At 43.7% G+C, this 14,885-nt stretch overlaps 2 protein-coding genes across 10 annotated transcripts in view; both read right to left on the bottom strand.

Moving 5' to 3' along the window:
- The window catches only part of SLIRP (SRA stem-loop interacting RNA binding protein), a 127,590-nt gene that overhangs the window by 49,497 nt on the left and 63,208 nt on the right, over positions 1-14,885 (bottom strand). The window lies entirely within an intron of this gene.
- ADCK1 (aarF domain containing kinase 1) overlaps positions 1-14,885 on the bottom strand; it is an 89,117-nt gene that overhangs the window by 42,166 nt on the left and 32,066 nt on the right. Inside the window, exon 1 of one of the 9 annotated variants that reach the window (XM_068192726.1) lies at positions 14,524-14,606. The exons of the other annotated variants lie outside the window; for them this stretch is intronic. Coding sequence (XP_068048827.1) covers positions 14,524-14,604 — 81 coding nt within the window. The 5' untranslated portion in view covers positions 14,605-14,606. Of the gene's footprint in view, positions 1-14,523; positions 14,607-14,885 lie in introns of those variants that run through there. 9 annotated transcript variants of the gene reach the window in all.

The raw sequence follows: 14,885 nt of genomic DNA on the forward strand, positions 1-14,885 counted from the left end.
CATTATCATGTCACTAAGTTTTCTAAAGAAACACAGTTGAAGAAAGCTGTGTCTAGGAGCTATTTTGGATAGAAGAGTTTCATTTAAAAACTTGCTACATAGGACATGGAAGTCAGGTTAGCAGTCATGTCCCATAGAGCCAGCTCAGTGGCCCTCCCACAATTTCCGGGCAAATTTGTGTACATTCACAAGCTGCAGACAAGGACAGCAAGGCAAGGGACTGTGATAGGGCCAGAGAATTGATGGATACCCCAGAAGCAGAAGGGCAGAGTATGTACAGGAGGAGGGAGCAGATCACAGCCGAGCCATTACACGAGCAGGTGTGAGGCTGAGATAAAACAGAAGCACAATTATGGCTGGGCTCCAGGACCCCCCACTTAGCAAATGACTCTCGTTCATTATGGAATTGTCTTTTCTCAGCTTGATGGAGGCAGCTGATGCCTCTGCTGCAGGCTGTGTGTCCCAGACACACAAAAGCGAGCAAGAGGCAGTATGACATGGAAGCAGAGAAGAGGTGAGCCTGGTTCCCACACTGCCTGCCGGGTAGTGGGGGTCTTTCCAAAGGAAGGTGGCTGCATCCATTTCATGCAAGCAGGGAGTTCTTGGAACAGGCTGCAGGCTCTTACTGCTCACAAGCACCCTTAACAAAAACTGTTATTTCCAGGATGGATGATTAGCAAGCAAAGGTGTGGGACAGTCTTGGAGCCCACCTGACTTCAGGAACTCTCAAGTTGTTTCCAGGCTACAGCTGGTCTCAAATGGCCTCATCAAACTTGCTGTTACCATCTTTAATCCTGGCAGCAGATGAAACAAGCATTGTTTCCCAACAGGTTTAATAAAGGTTTAAAAGGAACTTTAGGGCTGCTCTTTCAAAGGAACAAGACAGCCAGCTGCTGGTTTACAGCCGTACAGGTGAGAGGTGTCCCTGCACACAGTGGTTTCCCTCGCTCCTTCTGCAAGCCAGGTCCCCACCAGGCACATGCTCCACCAGCAAATGAATGTGCACTGTACCTCACTTGCTGAAAACACAGTCCTGACTGTTTAATTCTGAAAAATGAAGCTCATTTAATTTTAAATATGCAAAATATGCATGATTGTTAGTATTAGTATTCACACCTCAAGGAATTGATATAAAAGCTCTAACGGGATCTATCTACTTCGACACTTACTAGTATGTATTTGTGCTGAAGTTGCACCTAGAGACCACATTAAGCCCAGAGTGCCATGGTATGAGATGCACAGCCACCATGGGCCCTGCACAAACTTATGCTTTCCAGGAATTCCCAAATGTCAGCTAAAAGCTTCCTTACATGCTGAAGTGCTTTCCCAAAGTACAGCTGCTCTTCCCAAGGTCTGAAGCACATACCACCTGATGCCACAATATTGGGCACTAGGATGCCTCAGTTTTTTTGCGAATCTTGTCCTTAAACACTTAGGAAGATACTGGAAATCAATTGGACTTAAGCTCCCAAATCCTGGGTCCTTTCTGAAAGTATTACCTTATGTGACCTGCCTAGCATGTTCTGAGAATAGAGCTGGGTTTTAACCCAGATAGCGCAAATTCCAGCCTGATATCTTAATCTCTAAACCATAAAAGTTAAATGTGCATGTCTTGCTAGCTAATTTCTTTTGAAATATATTGCCTCTTAATCCCAACCTTTTTATGTCCATGTTTTGCATCAAATGATGGAGTATTACTGCCTGGTTTCAACTTGCCCACTTCACAGAGAGGCATGCTCTCTTCCCTCTCCAGAAAGGCTGCTAGCACGGTACTCTGGAGCAGGAGCCTAAGTCATGGAGCCCTTCCCCAGCCCAACATTATATAACATCATTCTACATGAGATGTGGTGGCTCTGCTCTGCTACTGTGATGAATGTCGGCCATGTGTCAGCAGTTTGTTCAAGACAAATTTAGGGAGCAGCGAGATGCAGGATCACTAATAGCAGAAGGCATCAGGACTTTTGGAATTCACTTTATGAACGCTATTGCTCTCAAATTGAATGCCCTTCCTGGTTTAAGGGATGTGAACCTCATCCTAGGCTGGTCATCTTTTCAACAAGATACACATAATGGCTCATGTTGCCAGGGGCTCACTGATCCCTGCAAGTCTGCAAGACCAGAGCTCTAAGTGTGAGAAAAATGTTACTTTGTTGTTGAGCAATATAAAACCCAGACAGCAAGTGAGGGTTTTTTTCCATCGTTCCAGCCTTCTACAAAAACAAAATGTCACAGTGTTGCTCTGAGAATTATTAAAACAGCAAAAAATGAAAGATTAGATTTATCGCAGTAGACAGTGGATTATGAAGAATAATTCATCAAACATCAGAACAAAAAGCCCACAATTTATAGGCAGCTTTGTTGAGTCAGTGAAATCTGATTGGACTTCTCCTCATCTAATGAATGCCAAGCTTAATTGATGGTTCCTAAATTCATCTGTCAAGAACATGTATTTATTAATACAGTATTTTTAATAATATCGTAGATGTATACAGAAGAGTGGTTTTGGTTTCAATGGATTCACTGGTGTTCATATTACATTTACATATATGTGTGCGTATATAGAGAGGTATATGCTGCATCCAAATTAATGTAGGTAAAGGTATGTGTGTGTTCTCATGCACCGATACAGTTACCTATGGCTTATTACACAAAATCCCTGCATCTTTCAGTGCACAGGATGGAAAAGTAAGGTGGTTCTTTTCAGGGGGAGACATGTAATAAGGCGCCTGCCTGCCTAGAATTTGGAAGAGCCGAGGTCTAACATTGTTTCTCCTTGATATCCCATGTGATGCTGGGCCACACCCTGTAACAGTGCTCATGCTTCAATGAGCAGAATTAGGGCTGTCAACACAGCTAGAAATCTAGGGGCCAAATTTTTAGCTTTGCTTTTAAAAACCTATCTGTATAGTATATATACACAGTCACAAACATGTCACTCCACATGCCAATGGTACACATTTGTTCATGGCATGCCAATCACTGCTAACTTTGTTAATCACTGCTAACATTTCACAACAATAGCACAAAGTCAGGACTGTCCATCAACCATCAGCATTTCTTCCAGAAAAAGGGCTGTGACTCAGGTGGGTTGTGAAGTTCACTTTTTCCTGTTATTTCTACCGTGTACCACTTTGGACCTCTGCAACCCACTACCTGCTAAAACCCTGAGAATCTCCTCTAGGATCCTACCAGCAGCATTTCACAGTTACAAAGGCATATTAGTGTTACAGAAAATGAATTCTGCTAAAGGAAGAGTCCTTGATCCCCCTCAGCTAGAGACTGACGTTCGCTCATTCATTGTCTGATACCTACAATCCTGGATACTTCCTGATCTGTTCATCTATGATCCTTTTTCTCTAGTCTCTTTTGGCTAGACAAGGAGTGGAAAAGCCTACACGAACCCACTCTTGTACTCATTACATCCATCCATTGAGCTGTGCAGCAACAGTATCAGTCTACTTGACTTGCTACAGTACCTTTAATTATTACAGAGCTATACCTTGAGGAAAGCACCTTTTATTCCATCCCTGATGGCTCCTGCATAATAGTCTGTGCTCAGACACATTCATGGTAGCTTCATTTATTTTCCTGAGTAAGTCAGACCCTTAAGACAAGGCAGAACTGTCTGAGACTATCACTCATCCCAGATCGAAACCTGGATCTCAGTGGTGACAGCTACAACGGGCAGTAAGAGCAATGAGCAGACAGAGCAGATGTATGTCTCCTGAGACCCTGTATGTGAGGTGGACCTCATCTCCCATCTCTCTAAAAGGTGAGCAACTTATCCATGGCTCCCACAAATAAACAACATTCAGCCTAACAAAAGCAAGGATTGTGATGGCCATACTGGAACATAACTGGCTCAGGAACATCGTCCTGACTGGCACAAGGAGATAAATGTTTTTCACCAATTAAGCTACTGAATGTCCTACTACCTTCCAGAGACACAGGATGCTAAGATTAACAGATTAGCACAGCACCCAGAGATGCTTTCAACAGCTGGGAATTCTACAGGTTTTCCAATAGCATTTCACCACAGCCTCTTCCATGTTTAGTTTCATTCAGCTGTTCTTTGTCCAGGTGCTGGTTTCACAAAGCACTCTGAAAGCAGAGAAACTGCACAATATACTTTTGATGTAAGGCAGACATCAAGCTAAACTGTAAGAAAGCAGAGTCCAGACATTATCTGCAGAGCTAGCACAACATCTTTGGTAGCACAAGCATATGGATGAAACCAGAGAAAGGAAACAGCAAAGCTTGGATTTCTCCAAATAAGTTTCTAATCCATCCACGTGTGTGGGTGAACATTATTCCTGGTTAAAGTACTACATACAAGTAGCTTTCCCTCATGTTTATAATCTTATACACAGAATTACATTCCAAGATATTCTATTTCTTAAAAATGTCCATTACACCAAGGGAAAGGGTTTGCTGTTGGAAGCTACATCATAATTTTAAGCTGCAAATCCAGTTCACTTCCCTGTGGAGAAGATGGAACGTGAAAGAACCTTGCATTACTGAATCAACTATTTCCTCAGAATCCCCAAGTGATAACAAAGGGATTAACAGTCCTTCTAAAAATGACATGGACATTGAGAAAATGCTTATTTTCTGTCTCTAGATGCAGTTAATTAGCACAATGACCTGTGACCTGTTCAGCATCCCACTTCTTTCCATCTCAGAATATAACATAACATCTTGTGCAGCTAGTCATCTTCCTGATACCCTAAACCATTTCTGCAGCCCAGCCTGTCTGTGACTGGCCTCCAACAGCAGCCAGTGCTTCCTTATCCTAATGGTCAAGCAAGAATCCACCAACAACTATGCTTGTGGAAAGCAAAGATGTAAAACCACAGTCTCTCTATGTGCACAGTAAACACTGTCACTGTGCACTCTATTTTGCACGACATAACTATCTTACAGCCTATGCAAAATGCACAGAACAAAGCAAAATAAAGCCAAGGTGTGTATATACATATATAATCCTGTTTGCTTACCATTCCATCATGCTGAAAAAGAAAATAGTGACTTGTGAGCTACTTATTCACTCCATAAGTGCAGGCTATGGGGCAGACGCTTCCCTGCCCTTCCCTTGCACATACAAATGCCCTGTTAAATTTGCTCTTTTATCTTTCTCCTAGTTGAGCAATGCTCATTAAATCCACTCTCTTCTCTCTTTTTGGGGAAATACTACTTCCTCTGCATCTCTCCTGTTGGTGAGGATGGAGCCACACTGGTCAGTTGCTCAGACAGACTGGAATCACAGTCCTTCAAGAGCACACAATGACGCCACTCCCAGCCATCTTTTTCATTTTAATTGAAAGCATTCTTTCTCTTTCCTCTCCCTGCTAACAAAGGAGGGTCTCATTTGTTACACCAGTGCACAGTGGAAGCACAGCAGAAGACAACTCTGCTGCATCCCATCTGCCCAATGGGATTCTTATTCCATGGCTGATGTAGAGCAGTAGTGGCCCCTTTCTATGAAGATTTTCAAGGCTTTCTGTGTTCTTTGCAGCTCTTCAGCTCCCAAGCAATAGAGCTGAAAGTGCTAACATAGCAGGAATATCCCAGTAGCTCCTAAGGAAGGGAAGAGTCTCTTCAGCCTTCTGCTCTTTTAATTGCTCTCTTAGTATATCTGAGCAGCTGGCTTATCCCTTTCCCAGCTTTCTGGAGATGTTACACAAAGCTCTGCTCACAACCTCTACCCCCATCACTGCATCTGGATAATAGCTCACATAAAATTCCCACTTCCTTTCTGCTGACTTGTAGTTCTGGCTCTGTACTCTACATCAGCCTGCTTCTAGCCAAACTACAATTTCAGCCTGTTTCTCAGTCATCTTCTTTCAGTCATATCTCTGTTCACATTCAACAAAGCTAAAGCACAGCTCCTAATCTTCTCAGTCAAGCCATCCCTTCTATCTCCTTTCTCATCACAACAGAGAATGTCACTAACTTTCTGTCAAGCATGCCTGCAGCCTTGACCTTATCATCAACATTAACCTCATTTTGAGGTCTGAATCTAGACATCAAGTGCTAATGTTCACAAATGACACGTGAAAACAAGCCAATTGACCCCCATTCCCTCAAAGTTCCCATTTCTCTTGAGCCACACATGTAGTAAGATATGTGAAGGTCCCCAACACAGAGAACCCCTTGGCTGAATTCCTGAAGACACATTCCCAAATGACATATCACCCCTACAGCTGCCAGCAGCCTGGTGCAAAGACAGAACATTTGTAAAGAATCATCAACTCACAGAACAGCTCTGATAGGAAGGGACCTCAAAAGATGGCCTGGTTTAACTTTTCAAGGGAAAGGAAGCCTTAAAAATCTCAGTGATGAGGTCTCTACCACATCCCTCGGGAAGCTGTTGCCATGACTGGTAGTTCTCAATGTAAAAAATTTCTTACCTGTACCAAGATGAAGCCTCACTCGAAATGCCACAGAGATGAGGCCCGTTGCCACATAAGCAAGAAGGTCAGAGTTAAGAAAACACCCAGAAGCAAATGAACTTCCAAGACCATTTTGACTCCAGATACAAACACATTCCTGCCATGCACTGGCTGAAACCTGTGTAGGAAAGGGTCAAGGTGCCACAACAAACAAGCTCCATGTTAGTCACAGCCAGGCAGGGGAAGGCTCAGAGAGGACTGCAGAGATGCCCCAAGGGCTCAGTCAGCAGTAAGCCTGCACAACAGCAGCACTCCTGTGAGAAATAACCAGCTGCCAGAGCCTGAGGATATATGGGACACATATCACCTATGCCACCTTGGGAAACACACATCACCTGTGCCTCATCTTAAATGCCTCTGATTCAGCTTTGAGAGCCTGGGGGCTTCAAGAACTATATAAGACAAAGCAGGGGGGTTGGGGGGAATGTGTATGGGCAGTTTTATGTGACTATACAGACTGTGAAGAAGTTGGGTACAAGGATTTGGTCAGGAAGTGAAGCTGTGCCAGGGCTTGAGCACAGAGTTAAAAAGGAAGCATGGAGCAGGGCATTTGTGTACACAGATTGTATGAACAACCTCAACTCTCCCATCCTGTGTTCCCAGGAGAGGTGTTCCAGCCCTCTGATGATCTTCATCACCTGGGACAGAGAGCAGGAAGAACAGAAGCAGCATTGGACAATCCAGCAGCCTGTCACCAGGGTGGACAGAGGCATAGTACAATGATGGCATGCAGAGGGCAAAGTCCATTCCCAGACAGAGTCTGCCCAGTTATAACCTTTCTCTGGCTTTGGTTATAATTACATAGATACAAGCAAGCCTGAAGTCTTACTGAAGCACAACACTGCCCCAGATTAATAGAACAGGGAGGTAGGAGTAGGGATCTGAGGTGGACCTGGAAGTACGTGCAGTCTGGCAGATGTGAGCAGCCATGCCTGAACTGAACTGGTATCAAGAAAGGGATATAATAAGGTCACTATTTGAGAAGAAATATACTTAAAAGGTAGTAAAGTTCTGCTGAAGATGTAAGGCTCATAAGCCAGTTACTGGTGTTAACTGTCTCTTGATGGAATATTGAAACACCAGCACACAAGGCAGATGAGTCAATATGAAAGACACAGCTATTCAGCCGTCCACACCAGAAACCAAGGTGCAGGGACTACACAGAAGCTAAGGCAGAATAACTTACAAAGAGGTCTGGATGAGGCCCTGGAGTTTGTATCCTTTGTAGCCAACTCTCAGGAAAAAAAACAGAGATCAATAGAAGTCCCTCAAGAGGGACAACTGCACGACAAATTAAATCCACAACTGACCTTGCCAATAGTTTCATTGGCACCATACATTAAGTCATCCCTAATGACCGGTCATACAAACCATGGAGCCCTCAGCTCTCTGCACTGATGCAAAGAGAAAAGTTCTATGATAAACCAGCCACATCCTCTCCTGTTTCCTTCTTGTCAATCTCTCCTCTGAATATCAACTTTTCCTTTCTTCTCCTAACCATATTTCCCCTACTTTTCACATGTCTGCTCTGATCTGTCTGCCTCTTCTACAGTTCACTTTATTATCTTTCTCCTCTTCCTCCCATGTTTTTTCTCCTTGTCCCCAGATCTTAGTGCAGGGCTGCAAAATCCCTGCTTCAAGGGTGTAACCCAGCTGATTTACTTTCCTTAAAGCAGTGTCTGCTCTCATGTAAATTACTCTCCAAACCTAGCCTGTGAAACAGGCTTGTTCACTAAAGTCTATGAATAGGAAAGTAGGCACAGCTGGCCTATTCATAATCAACATAAAAAATAGATTAGCACTTTACAGATTAAACATTATTGTTTCAACAGTTAACATAAATCAACTACACTTACAGGCCTAGCATTGCTGCTGCCACTGCAGGGTGACAAGTACTGCAGTGGAAAGGGCTGACAGTCCACGATGAAGCAGGAAACAGCTTGAATGTAAGCTCTTCTCCGGCATCCTCAGTGTGTACTGCTAGAGGTTGTTACCAGGACAAAAGTGGGCTATGGAAACAAAGCTAGGGGGGTAATTTTGATTAATTCACATGCATTTCTAAGCAATCTAGCAACCCACTATTCTAAAGCCAGATTCCAACTGCTTTCTTCCTTCCCTCAGGCTGATGCATCTCAAAAATGGAGCAAAAAAGTCAGCCTCTGGAATAGGAGCAGGACAGGAAGCCTCTAATTACCAACTGGTATGTAGCTCTGTTTCCTATAGTTCAAGATATTTGGGCTTCTGTGGATGAAGATAAACAGTTTGGTGGATTCCATCTATTGTAGCCATCTCAAAAAGCACCTCATTACAGGATTCACCTCACCAAAGAGGGGCCAAGTACTGAGATCCACTTTAGACATATCCTGTGGAGAGCAAAGCCAGGAGAGAGTATCCCAAAGTGGTCAGGCTGCACTTTCTCCCTCATCAGGTACAAGATACTAAGTCACTGGAGACACCCAGTCCACACATTGTGATCAGTGTGCTATGGCTGTGTAGTCATTAGAGAGGTAAGGCCCACAGAACCAGTCTGCTCCATACCTTTCCATTCCTTCCTGCTCACTGACTGAGAACCACCCACTGTCTCAAGTGTTTATCTTGGAGCAGCCAATCTGTAATTCCTGAGCTGGTTTTAATGACTCCAAGGGACTGGCAAAGGCCTTGGCCAGGATATCCCATTAAGAACCAGCCTGACACCTCTTTCAAACAAAAAGGAAAAAAAAATAGAAGAGGAAGAGATTAGGTTATGGTCCAAAGGACAAAAGATGGACCGGGAGGGGGGCAATGGCTTATAGGTTTTCTTGGCAGCCAGGGTAAAGATGTCAGAAGTTTACAAAGGGCAAGGCAGGAAAAGTTACATGGAGAGACTTCTTTACTATAACCCCTCTTAACAAGCCCTGGTAATTTTAATTGCTCTATCCTCCTTCTAGCCTTTCTTGATAGATGGGAATAGCAGTTAATAGACCTGAACCAATCAGCTACATCCAATAAGGTGCTTGAGAAAATTAGCTTTGTTCTCCATGCACAACTGATACCACCTCAGTTTCATTCATTATCCAAAATGAGCTAACTAATGTAAATCTTCTACTAATAATTTGAAATTTGGAAGGATTGGTGCTGAAGAGCCTTTTCCAAGAACTTGCCAATTTGAGATGCAGTGGTTATGTGAGCTTTGTAAGGGAGAAACTTGTAGGTTTGCTTCAGCTGAGCTCTCCTGGCACAAGCAATCAGTCACGTGAGTTTAATTCTTCAGTTGTCACAGACAGCTTCAGAGGTTTGGCTCCAAACAACACATCCTGTAAAACTAAATACTGCAAAGCTTACAGAAAATAAGTGCAAAATGTGCCTAATGTTCACATACATAACTTGACAAAACTTCCTCAGGCTGGTCTGCCTATAAGGAGTAAACACACTTTGCTGACTAATGGTGTAAAGAATGTTGAGACACCTTAGATCCCAATTTTTGCCTCAATTCTGAAAACATAAAAGCATGTTAAGTGTGTGGCTTCTCATAAGGAGAATTTCCAATGCTCCTAGCAGTTTTTTTCACAGGGAAGAAAACTTGCAAGCAGAGTTGAAGTGTTTTTTATGGCTCAGCATCCTTCCATAGAATCAAGAGCTGCCTGTCAGACAGATCCCGGAAGTGCCATAAACCAAAACTTATTAGATCACTGTACATTTTATAAATTCAGAAAAATTCTATGCGACTACTATGTGTGTTAGAAAAATACAGATATGTCAAGGTCAGGCCTGTAACTCCTTATTTCATCTTATGTCATTTGTTTCATCTACAAATAACCTATTGCCAAAAGCTGCCTGACTCACTGCATCATGTTTTCATGTTTCTGATGGGTCAAGAGCCAAGTAACTATGTAGATGTAAAATTCTGAAAGAAATTAGGAGATAATAACTAGGCAGCATCAAGTAGGATATTAAAAGACCAGTGGGCAGGCAGATGATGGGATTCTTCACTCCCTCAGAGAAAAATCAGGCATAGTAAAACTAGCCTGTGTCAAGATGAGAGAATCAAGAATATTTCAGAGGGTATCAGCAGTGGGCTTTGAAACAGAAGTCAGTCCCTCAACACAGCACCTCAATGTTTCTGCCCCTACACAGATCCTGCTGTGTCAGAAATACTTGGAGATTGCTGAGCACACATTTGAAAAAAGAAAGTCTCCATATGCAAGAATAAGTACTATTAATCCCAGTTACAGACTGCAATTTTCAGCAATCGTTTGAAATTGGAAGGGTTACCCACATGCTGAAAAGTGCTTTCTGTCAATGGCTTGAGCATTGCTGTGCAGCAGATGCACCACCTCTGCAGCATGTGGACATTGAATACAGCCTGACACAGCTGCCGCATGAACTGTCAGCCAAGATGTATTTGCTTCAGAGCAACACTTCTGGTATAATCAAAACTCTGAGAAAACTGTACTGAACACAGCTTACCATCTGCACAGACACTGAGCCAACAAATTCCATGCAGGTATGTCATACAATAACCCCCAGGCATCTAAAGAATTTGTAAACTGAAGGCAAAAAATGTCACTAAGCATCCAGTTCAGAACTATTTTTGCCAGACCATTCCCCATTGCACTTTCTATCTGAAGTTTTTCTCTTCCTTACAGAAGGCCCTCCAAACAATCCTTCAGAAAATCTACTGTCCAATTTCCTGTATTGTAAATCTTACTAATTTGAAAGAAGTCAAAAGAGGTTATCCTCTAATCTATACTCAAAACCTTCCCTCTCTTAGACTTAGGGGCCTAGAGTACCCAGGAAGAGGCTGCCATGAGCAGGACCCAGCCAAATTTTCCCAGGAGCTCTGAGTGGAGAGAAAATTCATGGAAAGAGGCAGTACCTTCTTCAAAAGCTCCCCTGGCGGTAAGGACAGCAGGCTGTCCTTGGCACTACAGTAAGGGTCAGTAACACTAGAGCTTGCATACAGAGTGAGCAGGGACACAAGAAACAAAGCAAGGTTCACTACCTGAGCCACATAAAGCTCTATGTTTGCTTTCCCCATCTGCCCTTAGAGCAACAGTTCTGGACAGCTGCTGCCCACACAAGGGCTCAGTGTAGAGGCAGCCACACTGGGATCTGCCAGCGACTGGGGCCTCTCACCAGAGACAAGGCAGGGCAAGCACAGCAGAGGATGCAGCAGCAGCGGGACCTGCACAGGCAGCCACTTGTGCCTTTCAGTTGAGTAATGCAGGACCATTTGTTCTGGGTGACATTAATGCTATTCGCCATCCATCTCAGACTCTTTAAATTACCTTTTTATGGCCAAAATCCTTTTCATAATAGATAAAAATCTGTTTTTTATATCCCAAGTTATTGAAAGAAATGTGAAGGTTTTTTATTTGTCATTACAGTTTTAATAAAAATGTGGTTTTTATTGACGTCTGCTTGGAAGCCCTGCTGGGTGTACTGCAAGAGACTCAGAGTGGTGGGAGAAGGGCCATATCTTCCCATTCCCACTTTCCAGCCCCTAACACTGTCAGAGTAACCGCCACCACAGCTCAGCTTCCACACTGGTGGGTAATGGAGGGTAATGCAGAGTGAGGAGACTTCCTGTGACTGACAACAACCATAGCAGGCAAAGAGGCTCTTGCTGACCTAGATCTGGTTGCCCAGAATCTGTTAATGATGTAACGCATAGTGATGGACTTCACAGACCATCATTGCAGACCATTCACGGCACAGCATTACTGGAGATGGTGTTTTAGGACAGAACCAGGTTCACAAGCTACATGAGACCTGGGTGTTCAGCAAAGCCATTCTGTGTCAATCCACAGCCCCAAGCAACCACAACCAAGCAACTGTGCACTGTGCCATACATCAGTGCTTGTGGGCAGAGCACTCAACCACAAGGCTGTGCAACACTGGAGGAAGCATGCACATGTCCTGGCATCCTGGATGGGTTAGACAACACTGCCCACCTGTGAAAAGGCTTTCTGGAGCTGTAACAAAACCTGCAGCAACCTTCATTATGACATGAAGTACCTTGTGATCTAGCACATTAAATGAAACTTCTCTAGAGCATATGGATCCAGCTACAGAAAGTGGCTCATTTTACCTTGGGAATAACTTGGATGCAGTAGGACATGTAGGGTAATACCCAACAGCCTACTGAAGGGCCTAGCTCCTCTCCCACAGGGCTGAGCATTACTTGAATAATTCTGCAAATCAGAAATAAGCATATGTCTTGCCAGAGCTTAAAGTGCTCATCGACACTTCAAGAAGAATCAGGGAATCAAGTCCATCCTTCTCCCTGTCACTGGTACAGCAAAGGCTGCCATACAGAAATAAAAGTATTTGTTTCTAGTCCTGCAATTTCTCATACTCTCATAGCAGTATGAGGACAAGGAAATCTCTTGCACTGGGGATTAGCACCTTGCTGTGGTCTCATTCTCTATCTTTTCCATGGCAGTAGAGATGGGCATACAATTTCTGTCCCTCCCTGTCAAATGCCCATGCAGCATCACTGCAGATCACTGCAGTGACCATATTGCCAGGTGTATATGGGTACATTTCAACAACAGATGAATAATATTTCATGTACCCAACCCAAAAAACACTTTGGGAACTTTGGGAGTGCCCTAGTTCCAATCAGGACCAGGTTAATTTTGTGCAGTAGCAGGGAGGGGTGTCGCCAGGACGCTAAAGTTGATACCACCTCATGCCATTGCCAGTGGCAAGAGAAAGGGACTCTCTCTTCCAAGGAGAAGGGGTTCCTTCCAATTGAATTAAAGTGGTGGACAGAACAGTCAGGTATTGTTTATTGTCAGGGGCTTTTCACGTAAATTGCTTCTTTGTCTTATACCTTCCGTTATTAATATTGTTGCTGTTATTGTTTGTTTTCTTATCTCATTGCTGTTTCCAGTAAATTGTTTTTATCTTAACCCGTGATCTTTTGATAACATCTGGGACTGCTCAGCTTCAACCATTTCTACTCCTCTGCAGCAGATTCAGCAACTGTTAGATAAATCAAGAAACAAGGAAGGACACTCATTCCCATGGTTAGTCACATGCCTTACACCAGCCCATCACCCCCCAGACAAGGACAGCCTGGACAACGTACGTGGGCAGCTGCACTACACAAGCACCTCATCAACATGGGAAAGACCCTCCTTGGGACCACACCACCCTCAGCTGGGGGAGTGCAAACTTTATCCTTGCCCTAATCTCCAACCAAACAACCTCACACCAGAGACAGGAGCAAAGCCTAGATAACCTGCCAGAAAGGAGCAGGAATTGGGATATTTCTGAAAGGAAAGAGTGACAGATGGGGATGAAGGGAGTGTCTCCCACCAAGGAAAATTACCTCCAACATGAGTTAAGGCTTGGGTAGAGTATGGAGTACACAAACATATCAAGAGGGAGAATAAGAAGCCTTAGGGAAAAGGTCAATAAGTTTATTTTAAAATGCCAGTGTGTAAGGATGGGTTGGAAGCTGATGAGCAATAGGCTGTGAAAAGTGACATCTTGTTGTACACAGGAGAAGTAATACAGTGGTGCTGAGTGGGTAGACCTAGGCTGTGGCCTACTGGGATGTGCAATACGAGGAGGTATTTTGGGACTAGAAAGAGGTAAAAGTGTGTGTTGGCGTAGAGAAGAGTACACAGTGAAGCAAGGAGGTGTCCCAGTATCTCAACTGTGACAGCATTGTGAGGCAGCAGAGAAGTGAGACCCATATTAGGGAATGCACTGGCCAGTAGTGGAGCCAGGCAACAAAGGCACAAAGGATATTTGGAAGACCAGGGTTGTAAAAGCTCACAAGTCCTTCTGCAACCACTCCATCCTATGACAAGGGATGCTGTGAAATGCCCTTAATCAGAACAGAGTGGCATCACCTCCCCAGTATCCCTGTATCCCACAGCCACATGACAGTCGTTTCCAACAAACCTACCAGAGGGAGGAAATCTCCCTAATCCCAGTGCTGTCAAAATTTCTTCTACCCTTTTTAGTTTCTAAGCACAAAGATTTTGTGCTTTTAAGGTGCACCCAGTCTGAAAGTTTTATTTTCCAGAGCTCCTCATCAGTCTTTCTCCCTAAATGTGTGGTGTCCACATCTCACCAGAAGTTGCCTGGCTCTGCTCTGCATGTACTTCGTTGAGTTAGAGCACTTAGCTGAACCAGCTGTTTCTCCCTCTGTCATTAATAGTTCTGCAGAGAAAGAACATATTCAGCTTGCTTTCATTTTCCACGCTTGACACCTTTTCCCTTTCAGAATCTTGTTCAAGCAAGAAAGACAAAAGCAGAGGTACGAGAGACTCTTTCATTCATATCTTAACAGCCATTCTTATCAACACAGCTTTTCCCAACTGCTCCAAGGAATACACCCAGAAGAAGCCCAATCTGCACTATCTCCACTGTCTCCCCAAAAGATTCTTGCTCAGTGATCTTACTGGTTATTGTTTCCAAAAGTTATTGTAAAGA

The sequence above is a fragment of the Anomalospiza imberbis genome, chromosome 6 (genome assembly GCF_031753505.1).
Source record: "Anomalospiza imberbis isolate Cuckoo-Finch-1a 21T00152 chromosome 6, ASM3175350v1, whole genome shotgun sequence".
Lineage (NCBI taxonomy): Eukaryota > Metazoa > Chordata > Aves > Passeriformes > Viduidae > Anomalospiza > Anomalospiza imberbis.